General features: G+C 48.7%; 1 protein-coding gene across 9 annotated transcripts in view; it reads left to right on the top strand.

Moving 5' to 3' along the window:
• Positions 1–22,905, top strand: part of SULF2 (sulfatase 2) — a 98,516-nt gene that overhangs the window by 45,965 nt on the left and 29,646 nt on the right. For all 9 annotated transcript variants that reach the window (XM_065849655.2, XM_071815466.1, XM_065849654.2 and 6 more), the window contains 5 exons: positions 5,983–6,222; positions 14,905–15,056; positions 16,705–16,874; positions 19,609–19,759; positions 21,247–21,422. In XM_065849655.2, the coding sequence (XP_065705727.2) occupies positions 5,983–6,222; positions 14,905–15,056; positions 16,705–16,874; positions 19,609–19,759; positions 21,247–21,422 (889 nt within the window). The remainder of the gene's footprint in view (positions 1–5,982; positions 6,223–14,904; positions 15,057–16,704; positions 16,875–19,608; positions 19,760–21,246; positions 21,423–22,905) is intronic.

Genomic DNA, 22,905 nt, shown 5'->3' with positions numbered 1-22,905 from the left:
TTGGAATAATGAATTAACTGACAGGGTTTGGGTTTTGTTCTGTTACCTGAAGAAGCTTATATTCACCAAATGTTGTCGGTAGTTAGGAGCAGCGATTAACACAAACCAGTTTACGTTAATAAATTTGCATTAGAAATATGCTTTTAAGTGAGTATAAAGCCCAGATCACGTGGAACACAAGAGCTTGTGTATGTGTGTGTGGTCTGGTGGGGTTTTGGCAGCCATGGCATCACATTCCTGGTATGGACGGGAGAAGTCAGACGAGCCCTCGCAGAAGGCGCAGAACACAGCGGCGCCAGCACCCTGTGCTGCCGCACGGCCTGGTCCGGCCGGCGGGGCGGGCGCTGCCCGGGTGCGCGGGGCCGCCTCTGCGGCTCGGGGCTCGCGTTGGGACGGCGGTGGGAAAACCTGCTGGGCAGGACCCCACCGGATACAAACAAATTCAGACCAGTAGGGTCAGATGTTGTTGTTGATACTTTTTAAATGGTTATTTGGATCACAAATGAAGCCGTTTCAGGAACGTACATCCGAAAGAACCTGAGTACGTTATCTTGCAGGCTCAGCAGGTGGTCCTGAAATATTTATCATCTTCTGGTTTATGCCGGCCTTCTTGTTCCTGATGCGATTGGCTAAGTCCTTTGGGCAGGATATTTCTCTTTTCTGGTAATCTTGATGCTTTCCATTTTCAGATGTAATGGGCATGTGTCCACACGAATTAGGATCCAGCCAAGGAGAATCCATTTGGCGAAGCTGAGATTTGATTTCGTCATTTGCCACTAATGGCTCTGGGAGACCCGATACTTGTTTGAATCCATTTTTATCGTTGTCTGTTGTCTGGCGAGCTGTCCAAGTCAATCAGCATTGCCAGTTGTGGGGATCGTGGTGAATGCGTTGAAGATGAAAACAATATGCAAATTACAAATAAAAGCTGAGGAAAGCTTGGAAGCTATGAAAATATTGCAGAGAAAGCTGTGCACAGCTAAGAGTTCAACTGTTTCTGAGAATGTCCTGTAACCGATGGGTGCTGTAGCTTTCACTGGGTTCTCTTGTGGCTACTTGTGAGGCAGAAGGGAGGACAAAGCAGTCTGAGGTGTTCTGAACAGGCTGTATTTGATTTAGGATCGATTTGACACTGTACCAACAGCAGGTGGGGTTTACCAGAAGAATGTAAGGTCATTGTCCTTTCAGGAAAGCAGTAGAACTCTTTTTTTTTTAATTTTTAATTTGCACCGCTCTCAATAATGAGTTTTATTGGGGAAACCAAACCTCAGCCTCATTTCGAGTAAAGGAAAAGGCTGATGAAAAGGATGCAGAATCTCCTGGTCAAAGGAGGACGAGTGTAGGTTGTAATGGATACAGATGGGAGAAGAACTACTGAAACAACCGAAACATGCGCACTCGGCTGACTGTCTTCTGATCAAAGGACTTGTACTGACAAGCAGAATGTGCAGAAGAGGAATACACTGACAAGGAGAAAGAATTAATTAGAAACGAAGGCTTTTCTTTCCCCATTAGAGCCGCGTACGTCCAAGTTAGTGTAGAGCTGATGTCCCCTGTGTGATGGGCTCAGCATCTCCAGTTTAATTAGGCTTGCCTACCATATTGCTGTGGCTTAGCGAATCAGCTTATTTCCTTCTCTTGTAGTTGGAGAAAGATCTGGTTATTTAGAATATATTCAGCCAGGTTAGCGGAATCTGAGCGAGGGGTGGTTTGTATGGTCCTGCGTCTTCCTCTGAAAAACGACAAAAGTGACAAAGAAGTTAATTTTTCTTAGTTATCACGTGCAGAGATTACGGCCTTAGAGTTCGTCAAATATGAGGAGGAGAAAAAAGGGAATGAAGATGTCAAAAGGGTGTCTAATGAGGTTCAACTAGGATAGAAATAGAAGGCATTAGGGGCCAGTTAATGAGCATTCTGGAGTTCAGTGAACGTACCTGCCTGTGGATACCGCTGCTTGAATTGGGCTTCAATGTAGGCTGAGTCCGTTAGGACTGAGTGCAGGTTCTTCAACAGCTGGAGCTCCCTGAGACCACGTAACTGGGGACTTCTGGCAGCCAAACACAGCTACTGAGACAGTGGGTGTTGTTTCATGAACAACTGGTGTATTTTCTCCATTAACATTAGTCAGAATATCAGCCTTATCCCTGACGTCAACTGTGAAGACACACTGGGCAAAATTATGGATACCTCACACATTTCAAGTGAAATTTCAACCTTGGTTTTGTCTCACTTGGAGTGAGCAGCTTGAATGCATCAAATTGATAGAACTTCCATGTTTCCACAGTAGGCCAATGGATATAGTTTTTAAAAATAGCTTAGAACTTTCACATTTTACTACAGCATTTTTATTATCAGTGGTGTTAGACAGGTAACAGAATGTTTTCTGAGTTAAGTACTGGCGCTTCACAGCGTGACTTCCCTTGGGACACCCCAGAAGGTGAGCTGGCGAGGCTCCGGCGGCCGCTGGACGCGTAGCTCGCCTTAGCGCGGTTCCTGCTGGACGCGTAGCTCGCCTTAGCGCGGTTCCTGCTGGACGCGTAGCTCGCCTTAGCTCGGTTCCTGCTGGACGCGTAGCTCGCCTTAGCGCGGTTCCTGCTGGACGCGTAGCTCGCCTTAGCGCGGTTCCTGCTGGACGCGTAGCTCGCCTTAGCGCGGTTCCTGCTGGACGCGTAGCTCGCCTTAGCGCGGTTCCTGCTGGACGCGTAGCTCGCCTTAGCGCGGTTCCTGCTGGACGCGTAGCTCGCCTTAGCGCGGTTCCTGCTGGACGCGTAGCTCGCCTTAGCTCGGTTCCTGCTGGACGCGTAGCTCGCCTTAGCTCGGTTCCTGCTGGTCGCGTAGCTCGCCTTAGCGCGGTTCCTGCTGGACGCGTAGCTCGCCTTAGCGCGGTTCCTGCTGGACGCGTAGCTCGCCTTAGCGCGGTTCCTGCTGGACGCGTAGCTCGCCTTAGCGCGGTTCCTGCTGGACGCGTAGCTCGCCTTAGCGCGGTTCCTGCTGGACGCGTAGCTCGCCTTAGCGCGGTTCCTGCTGGACGCGTAGCTCGCCTTAGCTCGGTTCCTGCTGGACGCGTAGCTCGCCTTAGCTCGGTTCCTGCTGGACGCGTAGCTCGCCTTAGCGCGGTTCCTGCTGGACGCGTAGCTCGCCTTAGCTCGGTTCCTGCTGGACGCGTAGCTCGCCTTAGCGCGGTTCCTGCTGGACGCGTAGCTCGCCTTAGCTCGGTTCCTGCTGGACGCGTAGCTCGCCTTAGCGCGGTTCCTGCTGGACGCGTAGCTCGCCTTAGCTCGGTTCCTGCTGGACGCGTAGCTCGCCTTAGCTCGGTTCCTGCTGGACGCGTAGCTCGCCTTAGCTCGGTTCCTGCTGGACGCGTAGCTCGCCTTAGCGCGGTTCCTGCTGGACGCGTAGCTCGCCTTAGCTCGGTTCCTGCTGGACGCGTAGCTCGCCTTAGCGCGGTTCCTGCTGGACGCGTAGCTCGCCTTAGCTCGGTTCCTGCTGGACGCGTAGCTCGCCTTAGCGCGGTTCCTGCTGGACGCGTAGCTCGCCTTAGCTCGGTTCCTGCTGGACGCGTAGCTCGCCTTAGCTCGGTTCCTGCTGGACGCGTAGCTCGCCTTAGCGCGGTTCCTGCTGGACGCGTAGCTCGCCTTAGCTCGGTTCCTGCTGGACGCGTAGCTCGCCTTAGCTCGGTTCCTGCTGGACGCGTAGCTCGCCTTAGCGCGGTTCCTGCGCTTCCTCACCGTTCTCTGTTTGTGAGGGACACAAGCTGAAGAAAATCACTTTTGGTTGGCTGGTTTAGTGCTGTTTAAAATATTTAAAGCTGGCCTATTTAGGGCTGTACAGAAGAGTCTGCTGGATTTTTACCTTCCACTGCTCTGTCACTCTGTATTAGTTCTCAGGCTTGGGAAGCAGATTAGATCATATGTTTTTGTATTAAAGACTGTTGATATATAGGGTCTTGTCATTACAGCAGTTTTATTAAAGGATGTTACTGTCCCCAAGGGGAGTCTTAACATGTACTGTTATTTATGCACAGATGCCTCCGTCATTTAAAGGGGTTGTTAAATGTATTTTAATATTGGGATGACAAAGCATTCTCTTCTTCTGTCTGTTTATGCTTGGGCTGGCTCATGAAGCAACACAGAGGAAGCGTTCACGGTTTTCAGGCTCACATAAAGTATAATTGACTGTTGTAATTGTTAACTGTGGTGTTAGTGCCTTCGAGCACTAGCACTGATCCCACAGCTATGGAAACAAACCATCTTGCGTTCTTCAGAAGCTTCCTTTTGATGAGTGGAGTTCAGCAAGTTCTGAGTTCTAAGCTCGCTAAGCTGCCCTGGTTCCTGTCGATGTGGCGCAGACGCGCTCTGACCCGAGAAACGCACAAACCGATGTTTTAGTTATTCATTCCAACAGAATGATCTCAAGAAAACTAATGCCGCAGGAATGTTTAGGTGAAATGACCTACAGTAGCAATTAACCTTCCTTCACGGTGCTGGAGAGTCAGGTTTTGTATGAGGCTTATGGCCGTTTTCCCTCTGGGTTTTGACTCCTGGCTATATCAATGTGCCCTGTATCAAATCAACTTACGGTTGCAATTTCATAATGAAATTCCTGCCTAAAGAGCTTAGGAGAAACCTAACCCCGTTATTGACAGAAACAACAGTTTGTGCCAGATGGTCGCGGGGTGCATTGATTAAAGCTGGCCCATTAATCCGGCTCGGCGCGGGGTGAGTTACCCCAGCCCGCCGCAGCACGACCCTTCGTGCCCGTCGCAGCAGGCAGGGAGGTGTCCGCTCTCCTTCGCAAGGTCGCGCTGGTGACAGGTCTTGGTACAAGTTCTTTGGAAAAGGGAAGTTGCTCCTAAATCACTCTGGTGCAGTTTTAATAACTTCCAGGCACCGATAGATGTGGGAACCTAGATGGCTTTTTTCCTTCTGGTCCTTGGTGTTTCTGCATGTAGGAAGAACTCTCATATGGACCCAGATTTAGCTAGGTGGATGTCTAAGGTAAAGACCCAGTCTCTGTCCCAAACCTGTCTTAACCAAGAAGCAGAAAGGCCATCAGACAGCAGTGTGGCTTTTAGGAATGGTTGACAAAAAGACTTTTAGTCTCGTTACCCCAACTAGTCCAGTTCCCCGCTAGTTAAACTTGCTTGTTTGTTTTTAGATGATGGTTATAAGCTATGTGGTGTCATCTGTCCTAGGTAGTGATCTAAAAACCAAATTCTGCAGAACCAAGCCTAAGCAAAGTTAGAGCATTTTAGGTATTATCCAAATAGATCAGGTGGTCAGACAGAGCTCAGTGCGCTGGGTATGGAAATTATTATGAGGACTTCGGTTCAGTGGAAGGTCCAGAAATCAATACCCGCTAACACCTCACATGAGGGAAAAGACGGCTCTGGCAGACCCTGCTTGAGCTTGGGCTGAAGAATCTTGAGACGTCCCTTCCAGCCTCATGGTTCTGTGCTTACAACCCCCCGCCTTTTGCAGAAGGTTGGCACAAATGCAGCACATGGGGTGTCTTCTGAAAGCAAGGATTAAATAATGCTTAAGGAGTGTGCAAATGCTGGCCAGGGAGGCTGCACAAAGTGAATTTCACCCTTGGGCCACATTGTCTCAGCCTAATTCACATTGTCTCAGCCTAATTCACATTGTTTCAGCCTAATTCGTGCCGGTTCTTGCCTTCAGCTACTGGAACAACGCTCGCGGCTCCAGAAAGGCTGCACAGATGGTGCAGATAGTTACAGTGGTAAATCGTGAGCTTAGAGAGGAATTAAAAAAGCATTATAAACTATCTCAGCAGGTTTGAGTCAAATCTTGAGTCAGGACTTCAGTATTTGCTCCTTCTTAAAACAATGGGAGAACTTTGCTCGAGGGGAGAGAATGATCTTTGGGTTCGCTATGAGATTACAGTGCCCTTGCTACCTGTACTTTTAGTTAGCTCTTGTGATTGAAACAAGACAATAACTCTGAGGTGATTTTCTTCTTCCAGGTTCTATGCAAGTGATGAATAAAACAAGGCGGATCATGGAGCACGGAGGCGCTCACTTCATCAACGCCTTCGTCACAACGCCCATGTGCTGCCCTTCCCGCTCCTCCATTCTCACGGGGAAGTACGTCCACAACCACAACACCTACACGAACAACGAGAACTGTTCTTCTCCGTCCTGGCAGGCGCAGCACGAGATCCGCACGTTCGCGGTGTACCTCAACAACACGGGATACCGGACGGGTGAGAACAAGGCTGCTCCATCCGAAAGCTGCTTTAGACCTGCTACTGCAGAGGCGAATGTGTATAATACTGTAATTCTTTCTCATAGCGGACTGTAGCTGTGGAGAATACCAGAGCTTCAGTCGTTCATGTGGGTTTCGCTTCCTTGTACTCCAGGAAATTAAAAAGATGTGCATGCTTGAACCGAAGGTACATGTAGAACTTGCTTGAACCGAAGGTGTAGCACATGTAGAGCATACCCTGCAGTACCTGCAGTGTGTAGAACAGACAAGAAGGATGCTGTGGAATCAGCGATCAGCGTTTTTCCATAAAACAGATCTATTCATCAAACACGGAATACCAGAGAGGAGGCTGCTCCTGCTGGGGGGCTCTGTGGGCAGTCCCTTCCCAGGAAGATGTTTAGAACAAGTACCAGCTGAGGTCGGGTGTGCTCCAGAGAAGCAAAGACCCTCTGCATGCAGCGCTCCCTGGGGACAAAGCTCCCGTGGGAAGGATGTCAGAAAATACGTAGCGCAGGTTTCACTCCTATTTCAGGTGTCCTGTCACATATTGTGGGAAACTGGGCAAGAGGGACAATTTAGGTAAACAAACCAAGTCAATCGATGAATTGATCTTTAGAAAAGTCAGTGTAAGCAACATCTAAATCATCACTAACTTAGAACAGTGGACGCTAGTGCTTTGACTTGGAGCAGGACGTGATTAGAATAGAGAAGAAACAAAGAGGTGATGTTCCAAACGTTGCTGAACGTCAGGGAGTTTCTCTGTCAAGGTTCCCGTGTGAACATGTGCAGGAAAGGGTTCTGCTCTCTGTGAACAGACACCTCCCATTCCGTGAGACAGCTCTGGAGCGCACAGCACCCATCGCACGCCTGGGTCCCGCAGCAGCGAGCACCGAGGTGTTTCACTGGCACACAGGTTTGGACTTCCCCTTAGACATTACTTAATGAGAAAAGATTCTTTTCCATTTGCCTGGCTGGCTGAATGGTTAGGTCTGAAATTGCTGACTGATTTCAGAACATTTTGTCAGCCTTATCTGCAGTCAGGAAATGAAAATACATGCTTATCTTATTAAATTCAACAGAATTTGGGATGGTGGGCCAGATTCGGCCTGGCAGAAGGACATTTGTGCTCCAGTGAATCTTTTGGGAGCGTTCTCTTAATTGACGCTAGGGCTGAACACGGCTCGGGAGGCGCAAACGCGTTAACTCCCCGAGCGGTTCTGCTGAGCGGTGCCCAGCGCACAGCCCTGTTACCTGTTGGCAAGGGAAGGGCCGCTCCCTGGGTGGTTCTGTGCCAGTGTCTCTGACGGTGAGCCCGTACTTGAATTATGCGAAGCATTAATAAATGGCACTTGGCACCAGCCGTGTGTTTTGAACACAGGCCGCCCGCAATGACTTTGCTCTGTCTCTGCCGTTATAAAAAATTTCTTGGGAATAAAAATAATAATCATTCTGAGCACTTTCACAGGGCTTTACAGTAATTAATCAATGAATTCATTAAAATTCAGTGACAGTCTTCCATTTCCTCCCATTAATATTAGACTAAGAAGATACAGTGGCTGACTGCATTCAAATAATTATTTTTCCATTTCACTGTCTGCGCATTTGATGTGTTAAAGTGGTTTGATATTATGTTGTAAGAAGGAGGAGAAAGGCTATTGGTAAATTTTTAGTAAAGGGGGAATGAACCTGAAAAATACAGGATCAGATTTTAGGATCTGGATACACGTCAGGAGAGAAAAGATCAGCTTCCTGCTGTAGAGTTTGCTCTCCATGATAGTTCCTGGTTGCTGGTTTTATTACATAAATACTTACAAACTTAACTGAAGTTGATAATTGCTTGGTATGGATTAGTTGGTGCCCTAAAGAGTCAAAGGTAAAGAGAAGCAGTGACAGAATCTGCAGGACGTTGTACAAGGTCTCAACTGTTGAGAAGAGATGTGGGTTTTGATTCGCACCCAGCGCCACAGCCCCTGTGCTGCTCCGTCACCACCCGTGCGTGCAGGCACCCCTTGTCAGAGCGGCACCCCGCGTGCGGGTCAGAGCAGCATCCCGTGTGCGGGTAAGAGCAGCATCCCCATCCCATGCACAGGTCAGAGCAGCATCCCCATCCCATGCACAGGTCGGAGCAGCATCCCGTGTGCGGGTAAGAGCAGCATCCCCATCCCATGCACAGGTCAGAGCAGCATCTCCATCCCATGCACAGGTCAGAGCAGCATCCCGTGTGCGGGTAAGAGCAGCATCCCCATCCCATGCACAGGTCAGAGCAGCATCCCCATCCCATGCACAGGTCGGAGCAGCATCCCCATCCCATGCACAGGTCAGAGCAGCATCCCCATCCCATGCACAGGTCGGATCAGCATCTCCATCCCATGCACAGGTCAGAGCAGCATCCCCATCCCATGCACAGGTCAGAGCAGCATCTCCATCCCATGCACAGGTCAGAGCAGCATCCCGTGTGCGGGTAAGAGCAGCATCCCCATCCCATGCACAGGTCAGAGCAGCATCCCCATCCCATGCACAGGTCAGAGCAGCATCCCGTGTCCGGGTAAGAGCAGCATCCCCATCCCATGCACAGGTCAGAGCAGCATCCCCATCCCGTGTCCGGGTCAGAGCAGCATCCCCATCCCGTGCACAGGTCAGAGCAGCATCCCCATCCCGTGTCCAGGTCGGAGCAGCATCCCCATCCTGTGTCCAGGTCAGAGCAGCATCCCCATCCTGTGTCCAGGTCAGAGCAGCATCCCCATCCCGTGCACAGGTCAGAGCAGCATCCCCATCCCATGTCCAGGTCGGAGCAGCATTCCCATCCCGTGTCCGGGTCGGAGCAGCATCCCCATCCCGTGTCCAGATCAGAGCAGCATCCCCATCCCGTGTCCAGATCAGAGCAGCATCCCCATCCCGTGCGCAGGTCAGAGCAGCATCCCCATCCCGTGTCCAGATCAGAGCAGCATCCCCATCCCGTGCGCAGGTCAGAGCAGCATCCCCATCCCGTGTCCAGATCGGAGCAGCATCCCCATCCCGTGTCCGGGTCGGAGCAGCATCCCCATCCCGTGTCCGGGTCAGAGCAGCATCCCCATCCCGTGTCCGGGTCGGAGCAGCATCCCCATCCCGTGTCCAGATCGGAGCAGCATCCCCATCCCGTGTCCGGGTTGGAGCAGCATCCCCATCCCGTGTCCAGATCGGAGCAGCATCCCCATCCCGTGTCCGGGTCAGAGCAGCATCCCCATCCCGTGTCCAGATCGGAGCAGCATCCCCATCCCGTGTCCGGGTCAGAGCAGCATCTCCATCCTGTGCGCAGACCGGAGCCTCCGCAGCTGATGGACAGCTGAAGGCCACTGAAAAATAATAACTGAGTGATTTAAGAGTCAGACCTAATTTTCAGAAGTGATTTGCATGATTAGGAACTGAAGTGTTATGATATTCACCTCCAGGACATCGAGGTGACTTTTCAAAACTGGATATCAAGTTTCTGAATTATTTATCTTGAATGTAAATTAGTTTCCTTAGATCTTTTGCTCTCTGTAAAGAAATATTATCTTAGCACAATCTGTCAAATTATATCTATTAGATGGTTTGAGCCCATTAGACTTGAAAATGGTGTGGAAGACTCAGCACCGTGGCTATATCAAGGGAAACCAAGCAGCTGTGCTGGAAAGGACGTAAGACTCCTGACATTTAGCCCAAATCCACTGCCTCTGTCCGTGTTGCTCCGTGTGGCACGCTTGGTCCATGGGGGTGAGTTACTGAGCTGGAATATCCTGCTAATACTCTGGAGAATGGCGTTTCCAGCTCTGACGTCAGTTCCATACTGCAAGCTGGTTTCAAGTAAACATGAATGTATCTTTTCCCTAGTTTCTATGAATTGAGTTCTAAGCGTCATTAATTTTGCTTCAAACATACTCCAATATCTGATAACTTAAAATGAGAACACATTAAGTAGAACTGTGGTCTCCTGAGGATTGTGCAGAGGCTGTAGAAGAGAGACTTAGACAGCTACTGTTCCCTCGTCTGTCTTTGGCGCGTAGCTTTATGTTACTTAATGCACATTTTCACTGTCCTGAGGAGAGGAATCCATACACGTCTGTGAATGACGGAGCGGAGCCCACGAGGAAGCCTGCAATGCAGTCACGTTGCCCAGGAGCCCGAGATCAAGGCACCCGCAGCTACGCAGAGGAGCCCGTGTCTGCGGCTCCTTTATGTCCAGTCACATTTTGTTTCCCTAAATCTGTCCGTTTTCAACATAAAATGTTGTAGATTGTGAAAGACACCTCATCTCTTGCTTTCCCCCCACTATAATGTACTCTTCTGATAGAGTGCCAGTTGTAGCATTTAAAGTGTCATGGCTTTGTCAGCTGATTTATTGTTTCAAGCAAGAAGTAATTCATAGCTTGATATTTCTTCAGAAATAGGATTATCATTTCATAGCATTCAAAATAGCTGAAAGCTAAATAGAATATTTGCACATTTAAAAAACAGTTAGTTTAGATCTTTCATGATACTTGGGAGAACCTCTTGACTTATTATTTCATCTTCCGATGCCATTTGTGTTCAATATTCTGTAGCTTATAAGGCGAAAATGAGAAGAGGTTTCCTCCATCTCGCTCCGATTTAAGATGATCTTTCTTTATCCAGCTCACGGTTTAAGTCCTTGTGGTATCTTGCATTCTTTTGCTTTACTTTTCTAGAATGCTGAGGGGTTTGCAGAAGTTTTTCAAATCGTAATACTTAACGTAGTGGTGTAATTACTGAATACAGGATTGCTGAGCTCTCCTTCCCCTGTGCCCGAAGGCCGGGGTGTTCCGTGGGGCGGTGGCTGTCGCTGTGCCACAGGGGTAGGGACAAGGGCTTTGGCCCTGGCTCCCTGGGAATTCACTCACCTGGGGAGGACAAGCGCGCCTTGGCTCGGCACCAGCGTCCTTCTGTTCGCTTCCTTGTTGGCCATTTCCAGATATTTGGTTTGAGCCCTTTGGTTTTATTTGGCTGCATCTGCTCCCCGTCAGCCCGTTCCCCTGACTCATGAGACAGATCTTAGCACCTCCCTTGGCCACAAGTGAGGAGTGTGCACTGCGAATTCGGGAAGGGGAACAAAGGTGTCCCAGAGGTCACAGTGCGTTGCCTTTGTCCTGCCAGGTACCAGACCAGTCCCCCGGCACAGCCGGGGCCTGGCGCTGTTTAACTGCGGTGGTTGCCGGTCACTGTGCTACACGGTTTTTACAACTATTGTGTTTCGTGAATTGTAATGGTATTTTTAATTTCAGTTAGAGAGGGCAGCTGTGCACGTAGAGGCTCTTGCCTTTACTGCTGCGCTTCTTATGTCCCTGTGATGGTGGACAGAGAATGTGATCTCGACAGCTTTGTGCTATCGGTGTACTGTAGTTAGAGAAGAACTGAGCCACCGTGGGCAACAGACTAGAATAAAGTATTTGTCTGTCCTTAGTCTAGCTGGTTAAGTGCTTCCATGAATTAATAATTTCAAGGATGGTCGTAGAAATACGAAAGAAAAGAAATATTAAAGTACTCAAGCCCAGTCTCCCTTAGGATCCTGAAACCGATGGAACTAAAGGGATCTGGGAACAAAATGGGGTCTTAAGCCCCTCTTTTCCTCCTTAAAAGTGCTGCAACATTTAGGAACTCACTGTTTGTTTTATGTGCTTGCTGGGCTATTGATACCAATGCTGCATCGTCTGATCTTGGCAGCAGTGGCACATCTGCTGTCACGAGAGGTGCCAGCTGGGTCCGTTTTGTTCCGGCGATTGCAGCACTGAGAAGTTTCTGATTTGTGGAGGGTCTCGTCAGTTATTTTGATAGCGGATGAGAACTGATGTCTCTTGAAAAATCTTTCCAAAGGAACCAAAGGCAAATACTAATTTACGGGATTTTATCTCGGAGCCCCCGTACTTCTGCTGTGAAGCCATTGATTTCAGTGGGTTCGCTCCGCTGTGCTCTGTCAGTTTAAGGGCGTACGATGTGAGGACGAAGCTGCCTTGACCTTTGGGCTGGCTGCTGGTTCCTCGGGTGCTCAGCCGTGCCGGGGGTGCTTGCCGTCCGCTTTCCTCCCATTGTCTCTCAGAGGACACAAAGTACGAAAGTCGCTTTTGCTAGAGGTACAGCAGGAACAGGATCAGAAATGCCTCCCCCAACCCCAATCCAAAACTAAGGGATCGTTCAACTTTGAGCTGGGTGCATCCCGAATTATCTGGTTTCAATTGAATGCAGAGTTTTGTGAGTATCCTTTGTAGATGCATTTTAGTTGTGTTATGTATTTTTAGGTAGGTATAAGGAAAAGAATTAGAGTTTTAAAAAAGGAACAAACCAAAACCAACAAACTTGTAGAGTTTGGTAGATGGTATGGATAGAAGATAGAACTGGCTTGGCTTGAACGGTTCCAGTGGTGGTAAATTACACCTGGATGTCTGGTTTTTTGATTGCGCTTTTGTACTACATTTGACAATATGTCAGGGCTGCTTTTCAAGCAATGAGCTGTGGCCTTGGTGTGTCTGCGGTTGGGTTACATTCAGAGCAGAGCTTTGTGTTAATTGACCGTACAGGGAAAACTCCTTTGTGGGCAACTTTTCCTTAGAGGAGGAGTTTGCGAACAAAAATGCCCCTGTACCAGAGATCTTGCGGGTGCGTCCCAGCGCAGGGCGGGACGCTCGGACAGGACCCCTGGCGTGGTGCGAGCCCCGCGGAAGCGGTGACAGTGCACACAGGACTCGGCTCTTGTGTGTCCTGGCATATGCAGGTTTGCAGATACTACATTGTGTGGTATTTAGAGCAAAGGAAAATCACATTCTTAATGCATTTATTTAAAACAGCCCCTCAGATATTTTGTAATGATAGTTTCATAGACTGGATACAGGAACATGGTTGACATATCAAGCAGCAGCCTCTGTGGATGTGCAGTAATGGAATCTTGGAGCGGTTTGGAATTGGATGTACCAGAGGCGTGTGTGCTCCAGCGAGCATCTGTCTCTGGTGGTGAACTGATCTGAGAGGAGGAATTGTGTTAGAGAGACTCTTCTTAATCCCAAATCAAAATCTTTCACCAGCATCAAGAGAGATTTATTGTAGCCCGATATTTTGTAGTGCAGATGGGTGATGTTTGAAAGTTTCGGAATAACAACCTTTCAAATGGCTGAGAAGGAGGGGGGGGAATAAAATGTGAAATGGAAGATTTGAGACAGCAGAGAAAATCATTTAAAGCCCTTTGACATGCATGAAGGTTATAAAGATATCCTGAGTGTAAACTGGGGCATGCAAAAGGTGCTGGAAGGAGCCTCCACCAGCCTTTCCTGTTACGGCTCTGCAGAACAACAATGCAGCGGTTTTCACAGAACGCCTTTTCCTGAGCTCTTCAGCTGCCTCGGCCAAAGGTCTTCGGAACAGATGGGTTCCCATGAGGAGAGATGCCAAGTGTGTTTGGCTATAACGCGGTGAGTGGGGGACAACGCTGTTGCCGCTGGGGGTGTCCGGCCCGTGTCCCTCTGCGTGGTTTGCTGACCCGTGGCCGCCGTAGCTGCCCTGGACAGACGTTCTGTGCACATTGTGCTTTCTGCCTGTAAATGTATTTCATTCTATTCCACTGTATTATTATGTTGCTAATATGTTGTCCTTATAGAAGGACACTGATAGACGGCTGGTGTGAGACGCTGCAGATAGTATGTGCCTCTGCATTAAAAGTATTTGGAATGGCAAGTGGAACAAGTGCAAAGGTCTTTGTGCTGGTTGCTGTGGCAATGCTAACTTGTATTACTAGACCATCGGAAAACTGAGATCCAGCTCTGATGGTGGAAATTCAGGTGCTGCATCGTGGTGCAGTATGCAGACCCAAGAGCAGAATTTTGCCTTTTAGCTGTAAGAAAGCCTGGCTAGATGAATGGAGTCTTCCAGTGTCGTTTATCCGGTAATTGCATAGTGATGATATAACATATAAACCAATACTGAAAAATATGTTCCTTTGAATTATTAATTTTTCTACTGGCATAGTGTGAAAGCGTCATTGGGTACATCGTGTACTTTAGAGAATTAGCGTTCTTCTCATAGAAATCCAGTGCTGTTCATTTTCCTCAGCCATCTTGTGGAAGATCACGGGTGTGTGTGCACGCGTGGTTGTGAGTGAGGCCAGCGCGCACGCTCAGCGTTCCCGGAGGCTCCGGCGCCCGCCCGGCGTCTCTGGGAGTCGTGTGGTTCTGCGCCGCTCCCCCGGGCAGGCTGCTGCCGCGGTCCTGCGCCGGCGGTTGAGTCCCATCCTGTTCGTGGTGCTCGTCGCTCATCGTTTCTCCCAACCAGCTCCTGCTGCCACTTGGCTGCTGCTGCCGGCCCGTTAGCTGGAGATGGCCCGGCTGGGTGCAACCACATGAAAAATGTGGCTAAATGGTGTGATTCAGAGTAGGATGAGATAATGTAGCAACCGACACTGTTCTAAGTGTTCTGTTTTCTCCATCTGACTGACTGTATCAGGCACTAAGGCAGATATAATGGTAATTGTGGTCCAGTTCCTCTTATACGTAGTCAGGCTGTAAATCAAAAGATCTGCATTACAGAGCTCTAAAGTAAACACAGGAAAACTTATTGTGAACGTATCTGAATGAGAACAAAACTTCTTTTGGAAGAGGTTAAATGTGGTGTCTTTGAAGTTTTCTGTTGTACCTTCTCACCGTGCCTCTGCTCTCTCTACCCCCAGCTTTCTTTGGGAAGTACCTCAATGAATACAATGGTTCCTATGTGCCTCCTGGCTGGAAGGAATGGGTCGGATTGCTTAAAAACTCTCGGTTTTACAACTACACGCTCTGTAGAAATGGAGTGAAGGAGAAGCATGGATTCGACTACTCCAGGGTAGGTCCTGTTGGTTTGTTTCTATTTCTTTAACATTGGGAGGTGGCTGCAAGAAAGCTGCAATTCATGGTCTCAGTATAAGTAGAGAGTCGCCTCCGAACTCGGAGCTGCCACGTGCAGCATTAGCCATGACCCAACAGGCGTCGCCTTTGGGCTCTTCTTTACCTTCCATTCTGGAGAGTCGTGTTGCTGAAACATTGTTAGCAGCACTGGGAACAAACAGAACATCCTGTGACTGTGTTGTGGGCTGAAATGTGGAAATCGATTTAAATGCATTGTTTCTGTGCTTCATATTTTCATTATTGTGTGCCGGGTCTGATTGCCGTGTATTCCCGGTGTAGCACTGACTCCAGGGCAGTCACACAGCGTCACTGTGATGGGAATCCAGTTCCAACTGGTCCCATCTTTTTATGTTATTTTAAGAACTTGTTTCATAGCTGGAATAGAGAATTCGTAATATTGTGGTATATCTTATGATAATTTTGAATGAGTGGAGAATCAAAGTGTTGAATTGACATCTCCATGCATTGTTACAGGCGTGTACGTTTCCTGATATCCTTGCAGAGAAGTTGTACCCGGGCCAAACTTACTAAAACGCCTGTAGTCATTGTCAACCGCGGTGCCGTTTTCTGCCTGTCTCACACGTGGCTCAGTTACCTGTTTGCGGGCAGGACTGTGTTATTGCAGCTAAATGTGTGCACTTGCCAAAGGATCCAGCGTTTGTGATTCCTAAAATGACCTGAATTTTCCCTGAAGTATGAGGATAAGTAAATTTAGCCATACGTGGCTGTTGTTTTTTCGGTCTATAATTACAACTGGATGTGTTAAACAGGGATTCAGTTGGATTTCTCTTACTGAACACAAATCCTGCCTCCATATTTGTGTTTCATTAGCCATGTGTTCACAGTCCGTTTTCCCCTTAAAAGGCTGATGTCTAGATGATTTTCCCCCTTCCCCTCCCCTGTTTGCTGTTTTTAATTAATGTGCTTTGTGTTGAAAGATAAAGTGTTACAGGCTTCTAGGGTTTCCCTTTCTGTCTCCAGCTGGTGCGGGGAAGGGGCAGCCGATGCACAGAGCGGTCCTTTATGTTTCATTTCCTTCGGAGCTGTGCAGCTCGTTCTCGCAGCCGCGCGCTGCCGTCGGGAGGGGACCGGCCCCGCGGGGGCGGCGGGCGGGCGATCCCGCTGTGTCCCGGCATCCTCAGCCCTGTTTGGCGTACACAATACGTGGAAATGTTTAGGTTTTCACTTGGTTTCATTTTTCTTACCAAGTCTGATTAGAAGATAAATGTTTTAATAATCTTTATATTTTTGCAAACCACACAGCTCTGGCAATAACAGATGACAATGTGCGGAGCAACAGCACTGGAGTTCAAATGAACCAAAAGAAGCTGAAATACAAGAGTACTTCTCTTTCTTTCCTGCCATTATTGTTGCTGTTGCTTTTCATATTTCAAGGCAGTGAAGAAAGAACCATTTTGGTTCAGTTTTGAGGTGTGAACATCTGTACCCAGCTCCCTCCTCCTGCCGTTCTGAGCGGAGCAGCCTTTTTCCAGTTTCTTGTGACACCCCAGACCTCCCCTTCCCATCCCACCCCAGCTTGACATTATTGTTCAGGTATCTCGTTCTACTTTTGCTTCTCGTTACAGGATTACCTGACGGATCTGATTACCAATGACAGCATCACCTTCTTCAGGATCTCCAAGAAGATGTACCCGCACAGGCCCGTGCTGATGGTGATCAGCCACGCTGCTCCCCACGGCCCGGAAGATTCGGCCCCTCAGTACTCGCATCTCTTTCCTAACGCCTCCCAGCACATGTAAGGACAATACAACCCTTTCACTGCCACGTTCGCTTTATAATATTCTTGGCATGTTTGTCACAAAACCTGTAAGAAGAGTTTTGATTGATTTTTTTTGGCCTCTTCAGACAAGTATAAGTGTCTTGAGCATGGCTGCTGAACTAGAACTCAGAGCTGTAGCTCACTGAGATGAACTGAACGATTGATGTTAAATTCATCAGACATTGTTGCAACCTGTTTGGGAAGTAACGCACTGTTTATTTAGAGCAGGGGCATCAAAATCTCGTTCTTGGGCTATGATCTTTTCAGGGGAAGAAACTGTCTCCACATCCTTATGCATAAACCATTTTATTTTATCGGTATTACCAAAAATCACATAGTATGCAGTACTTGTAGAACGCTTGTTAGGAACCGCCCCGAAGCCCAGAGCGGTGCTGGCTGGTTGATGTGCGTGTTGCGTGGTGTAGCATTGCCCGTAATAGCTATAAGTGAGAGTCCTGCTTTGCTTGCGAACTCTGGTATGCACTTCTATTGCTAATTTACGCTGCTGTTCTCTGTGATTACACGTCCTAGCTGGGATGACCGTTGCACCCTGCGTTGCGCTGTCTCTCCATCTCGCTCTACAGAGCTCTTTTTCACCCCTGTCTGCAGGCTTTTCTTATTTGAAAGTGATTCCCATCAACCAGAGTTCACGTGGCAAATCCCTGGGCCCCATGGCTGCTTTTCCTCTTCTGCTGCCTGTGCAGACAGCTGCAGAAAGTGCAGCAGCTGGGCGTTTAACTGCCATCAGAAACCTTATTTCCGCAGGGGGTACGTTTTACCACCCATCTTTTCCAAGGTCAGATGCAACCAGACTGGGACTTATCTGCTGAGTGCAGTTGAAGAGGTTATCTTAACCAGCTTCGAAGAATGCTTTGTGTGTGTGTTTTTCCCATAAGACAGACAAATCTGTTAAGTGTAAGAGGGTTACTTCTGTAGTAATCAAAGAAAATCATGGGCTTTGGTTGGATTAAACAGCGGGAGGTTTCAAATCAGCCAGGAAATCACAAAGTAAGCTGAAAAGGAGTTTGCCAAGCATTTTTGATTCATTCGGGGCATCACATAGCAACAGTTTCCATAACTGTCAGCATTTTCAAAGGAGCAATGTCATTATTTCAGCCACAATAACGTTCTGAAATTCAAGAGGCTATTAACAATGCAGAGAGAATAAGCACCAGCGCTTTCCCCCGATGTGAAGACGCCCGTGTGTGCCGCCTACGCGCGTTTTTCAGATAGCGTCTAACAGAGCCCGTCGGCATAGAGCATTTCACTGTCCGACTATTAATTTCAAATTTATATTAAAACCCCTAAGACTACCTGTCATATTCAGAGGTACATTAGATATACAGCATTTCAAGGAGAAATCTCACCTTACATTACCATTGTTTATCTAAATAGCTTGCTCTGCTGCTCCGGTGCGTACACAAAAACAACAGTAGATATTTGCCAAAGAGGAGCTGAATTTATCAGGAAATTGTTTGCTGGGAAGAAGAAAATAGCCAAATATCTGCTGATTTTCCTGTGTTACTGTGTCACCTTTCGGCCTGCACATTTGCGTGGGCTGCTTTTATTGCTTCGCATGAAAAAGGAGCCTCAACAGCTCCCAGAGGGGCAGGATTTTCACTGTTCAGACTGCAGGCGATGTGTTGGAGCCAGGCTGTGGAGAAACCGACAGGTGCTTCTCAGTCTTAAGTAATCATACGTTTTTAGGAATACATGTAGTAGGTAAAAGTAGTATTTCTTGCAAATGTAAGCTGTTGCTTTCTAGTGAACTGGTGATGCAGAGGGTCAACACCATGGTAATGATATATCCAAATAAATACTTTGTTTAGTCCAGCTAACCTAGAGCAATATAATTATGCACAGAAAAACAATCTCTGGAGCTGCCAACAAAACGAGATCATGGACAGTCAGTGATGTTTCTCCTCATCACTTCAGTGGTGTCCGGACCATGAGAGCCTGGAGGGGCAGTGGGACTGCAGGACCACGAGAGCTTGGAGTGGGACTCCAGGGCGACACTGAATCCAGCTCTCTGGATTTTGCAGGGACTTCGGTTGAAGTTTCTGGTGATCACGGCGGAGCTGGTGGCTGGGGGGTGTCTGCAGCGTGCGCTGCTGCTCCCCCCAGCCCTGCTCTCCATGGCAGGTCTCTGAACTCGGGCTCTGTGTCCGCCCCTGCTTGCCGTGGGCTCACATGCGGTTGGAGAGCAGCAGGCAGGGTGCCCGTGCTCCTCCGGGTGCACCAGTGTGGAAGTGCTCAAGGACCCAGTCATGCTGAATTCAAACCAGCTGTTAAACAACACGGCTGGACGTTTTCAGCAAGTTGCGTAGTTATTGTTAAACAGCTCGCACAAGCCATAATTCCTGGTGCTGGTGTGGGCACAGCGGAAGCAAAGCAGTGAGATGAATAGGAGCTCTGTGGTACACGCTTCGTCCAGATTGTGCTTGTGGAGGCAGCTTCTGAGGCCGGTCTCTTGGCCTTGAAATGCATCCGTGTTCTTCTGAAGGCGCTGCTGAAACAATGTGTATTTATGCTTTTAATAGATTTTATTCCCCACAGAGTTCTTTTTCATTCGCCCATCTTCCATATAGAACATAAAAGTATAAGACTTTTTCCAAGGTCCCGTAGTGTTGATCAAATAGAAATTATTGGTATACATTACTGTGACTTTTCTACTCTGCTAAAACATACTGGTTTTGTCTCTGTTCCTCAGCACTCCCAGTTATAACTACGCTCCAAACCCAGACAAGCACTGGATAATGCGGTATACGGGTCCCATGAAGCCCATACACATGGAGTTCACTAACATGCTGCAGAGGAAGCGCCTTCAAACGCTCATGTCCGTGGACGACTCCATGGAGATGGTAAGATCAGGAGTCACTTGGTTTGGCTGAGCCGGCGCTTGTTTCCTAGCGCAGCTCCATCCTCTGACACTGAGTTTGTGGGGAACAACAGCAGCAGCAAACACTGATTTGACGGGAGTCCTAACTGGAATAATCCCATGGTAAACCAGGCCTGGGATATTTAATGCCAGAAGTAAATAAGCGTATAGGTAGATATGGTTTTTAATTGTCTGTATTACATAACAATAAAATCTCTTCATGCCAGTTGGGCATCTTGAGCAAAACCATCTGAATTAGGTAAAGGCCACTCTGAAGAAGAGTGCGTTTCCAGTTGTAAGAGGCACATTTAAAGGTATTGCGATTTACTGCTTAGCTCTTGGCATTCTTATTCAAAACAGGTAGAACATAAAATACAAGCAGTCCTGTAAAGCAAAGATGAGATTATCTGGATGGTGTTGCATCAACTTGTTAGTAATGTCTTATCACAAGTGATTCGGGCAAGTATGATCTCTGCTTCACATTACGAACGTGTTTAGATGGGTCAGATAGCAGCATTAGGGGAGACAGCTGTTTTACCACACCAGTGTGATTTTCTGTTCAGGAAGATGATTTTACTTGGGTGGTTCACTGCAGGCAAAACCAGTCAGGTTGTTTTTCAGTTGTAATCACCAAATTAGCCCGACCTTTTCTACTGAGTTATGTGCATCCAATAGTCTTTCAAAATTAAATCCAAACCAACGTTCAAACCACCACCAAGCGTTAGTTGTGTCCTGTGCCGCCGTGTGCTGGGTCGGTGCAAGGCACCACTTTGGTGGTTCCCGGCCACCTTTGGACGTGTGCAGGTGAAAATCTCACGCACAAATTGGTGAGTGGTGCTCAGGCTGGTACATATCTCATACAGATTCTCCTGTGAACCCACAGAAGCAATCAGAGACTTGAACCTCCTCCTCATTCTCCATGTTAGTTTTTGAGCTCGTGAGAGAGCATGGCTGAGTGATATTTATCTGGAAGAGATTTTGCATATATTCTGCATAATGGGGACTTGTTTGTCGGAAGGCAAGATCATCGAGCGTTGCTTACAGAAATGTGAGATGCAAAATGCTGTCATTTTATTAAAATTGTTTGCTGCAGGAAAAAGATAAAGGTGGAGGGAAAACTTCAAAACTGGTTATCACCTCGAAACTTTTATCTTGTTACTCTGTGTGTTTAGTTCCATCTTGACAGCTCTCATGCAAAATACTGAACCCAAACACCTTTGAAAATGTGGCATGCTAATGCATTTACCTCAAAACAGAAAGCAGAGGTTTGCCTTGTAAATAGCCACAGTATTTGGTTAGTAAAATTACTCTGTGATATGGACTATTCAGAATAGGCCATTGTGATAACTTCGTGGCACCCTGAACTGTTGTTGTTTATTTGTACGTTACACACAGGCAGAAAATTTTATCCAGTATTCTGCATATAGCACTAACTGGAATGAATTTCCTCTTTGTTCTGCCTCTTTTCAGATTTACAATACGTTGGTTGAGACAGGTGAACTGGACAATACGTATATAATATACACAGCAGACCACGGGTATCACATCGGGCAGTTCGGGCTGGTGAAGGGCAAGTCCATGCCATACGAGTTTGATATCAGAGTTCCCTTCTATGTCCGAGGTCCAAATGTGGAGGCTGGATCCTTGTAAGTCCTTGGCTACTCTGTGTGTGTGTGTGTGTGTGTGTGTGTGTGTGCGCAGAAGCCAGAAGAGTCGTGTGTGTTGTCCTCTCTGGTCACAGTGACCTGGCAGACGCACGGAGGCGCAGAGCCGTGCCCGTCCCGGCTTCCCGCTCCTCCCGGCAGCAGCGGCTGCCCCGCGGCAGAGCCCCCGTGCTGGTGACGGCCGGGGCTCTGCGGCGCTGCCCTCGGCTGCTGCGGGGGGCTGCACCACCCACCGCTCTGGGGAGGGCTCTCCTGCCTCCCTGGGAGCCGTGCAAACAACACACCCAGCTATCACATTGTCAAAGTGAAAAATACGTGATGTTCACTGCCACAGAACCTAATTACTGCTCGACATCAATCACTCCGTGGAGTCACTTGTTTCAGTTTATGAAGAAGGATGTACATAGTGGTTCGTATATTATCATCCACCAAAGATTCTTTTTGGTTCATACGTTGCGGTTGCATAGTTAGTGCTGTTTGTTGGGTGCACGCAAGCATGCGGAATCCGGCTGTTAATTAAAATGGTAGCTTTGATCAGCTAAGAAATTATGTAAATACACTTTCCAAGCAATTATTTCAATAGCAAATATTTGCACTTAAGTAATGATTTTGGACAGAGTGCCGTAATTTGCTGCCTTTTATTTATATCAGCGTGCATGTTTTAGCATAATTAACACACGCCAAGTCTTCCACACAATTTTTTTCCTTACCATGGAGGAAGAGACCTAGTGTGTGATCTGGGAGCAATAGGTGTGAAAACGTCTCATTCCATGTGCTGCTTGACTGATTCACGTTATCGGTGGGCACCAAAACGTTAACTTGTGTGGATACTGCACTATGTGTCCAATTTACCAACAGCAGTTACGCGTGTGAAGCAAACAGTGGTGCTTCTCTGGGGAGCAGGGAAGGGGTGCCCCAGCTGGGCTGAACTCGGCACCTCAGCAGCTGAGGGGGTTTTGCCCACAGCAGCGCGGGATTTGGAGCGAGCCGGGGTGGCCCCGGGGAACAGGCCGGGGTGGCCCCGGGGAACAGGCCGGGGTGACCCTGAGGAACAGGCCGGGGTGGCCCCGGGGAACAGGCCGGGGTGGCCCCGGGGAACAGGCCAGGCTGACCCTGAGGAACAGGCCGGGGTGGCCCCGGGGAACAGGCCGGGGTGGCCCTGAGGAACAGGCCGGGGTGGCCCCGGGGAACAGGCCGGGCTGGCCCTGAGGAACAGGCCGGGGTGGCCCTGAGGAACAGGCTGGGGTGGCCCCAGGGAACAGGCCGGGGTGGGCCTGAGGAACAGGCCGGGGTGGCCCTGGGGAACAGGCCGGGGTGGCCCTGAGGAACAGGCTGGGGTGGCCCCAGGGAACAGGCCGGGGTGGGCCTGAGGAACAGGCCGGGGTGGCCCTGGGGAACAGGCCATCCTGCCCCGCAGGGCCTGGTCTGGCGGGGGGCAGTGCTGGGGGGGACAGTGCTGGCGGGG

This window comes from Patagioenas fasciata, chromosome 16, assembly GCF_037038585.1.
Source record: "Patagioenas fasciata isolate bPatFas1 chromosome 16, bPatFas1.hap1, whole genome shotgun sequence".
Taxonomy (NCBI): domain Eukaryota; kingdom Metazoa; phylum Chordata; class Aves; order Columbiformes; family Columbidae; genus Patagioenas; species Patagioenas fasciata.
The sequence above is the reverse complement of the archived record's forward strand: the minus strand, read 5'-3'. Positions and strand labels throughout refer to the sequence as shown.